This window comes from Camelina sativa, unplaced genomic scaffold, assembly GCF_000633955.1.
Source record: "Camelina sativa cultivar DH55 unplaced genomic scaffold, Cs unpScaffold05553, whole genome shotgun sequence".
Taxonomy (NCBI): domain Eukaryota; kingdom Viridiplantae; phylum Streptophyta; class Magnoliopsida; order Brassicales; family Brassicaceae; genus Camelina; species Camelina sativa.
Window position 1 is genome coordinate 1 of NW_010926638.1, and position 555 is coordinate 555.

A 555-nucleotide genomic window follows, 5' to 3' on the forward strand; every position below is an offset into this window, starting at 1 on the left:
ACAGGAATCCATTCTCTGTTATCATCATCAATCTGGATTGAGTGCTCAGGAACACTCTTTCCTTTTCCATACAGTGCAGATGCAGCCCCAGACACTACTTTCCTGTTCCGTCTATCTTTAGCTGGCTTTGACCCCCTTGTAGTTGACCCATCCCAAGAGCTTTCAGATGAAGTCCTGCTTCGGACGGAACTAGCACCAGACACAGATCTAGAGCCTGCAGTTCTCTCCTCACTCTGAATTTGACTGCTTCCTCTGACTGGAGAGTGTGAATTTTCTAAATCATCTCCCCTTGTCGGCCGGTTTTTCCTACTTGAGGGTACATAACTGCGTTCTGCAGAAGATGACAGATGTTTATCATCTGCCTGATGCATTCGATAACCACCATTTTCAAGTCCAAAACTATGAGTTCTCCTTTCTTGTTCGTGCCACAGATCATTGTCAGACTCGTCGACATTTACTTCTGTAGACCCCATGTCGTCAATACCAGGGTTGCTTGGCTTTTCTGACATTGGGAGGGATCCACTGGGAAAATAATGGGTAAATGGTGAAGAAACA

At 45.6% G+C, this 555-nt stretch overlaps 1 protein-coding gene across 1 annotated transcript; it reads right to left on the minus strand.

Moving 5' to 3' along the window:
- Nucleotides 1-5: 5 nt before the first annotated feature.
- LOC109131809 lies at nucleotides 6-551 on the minus strand (the record flags this gene model as incomplete). The annotated part of the gene is made up of 1 exon (XM_019242987.1): nucleotides 6-551. A coding segment is annotated over one exon (546 nt), but the record flags the coding sequence as incomplete, so codon positions are not given.
- Nucleotides 552-555: the final 4 nt, after the last annotated feature.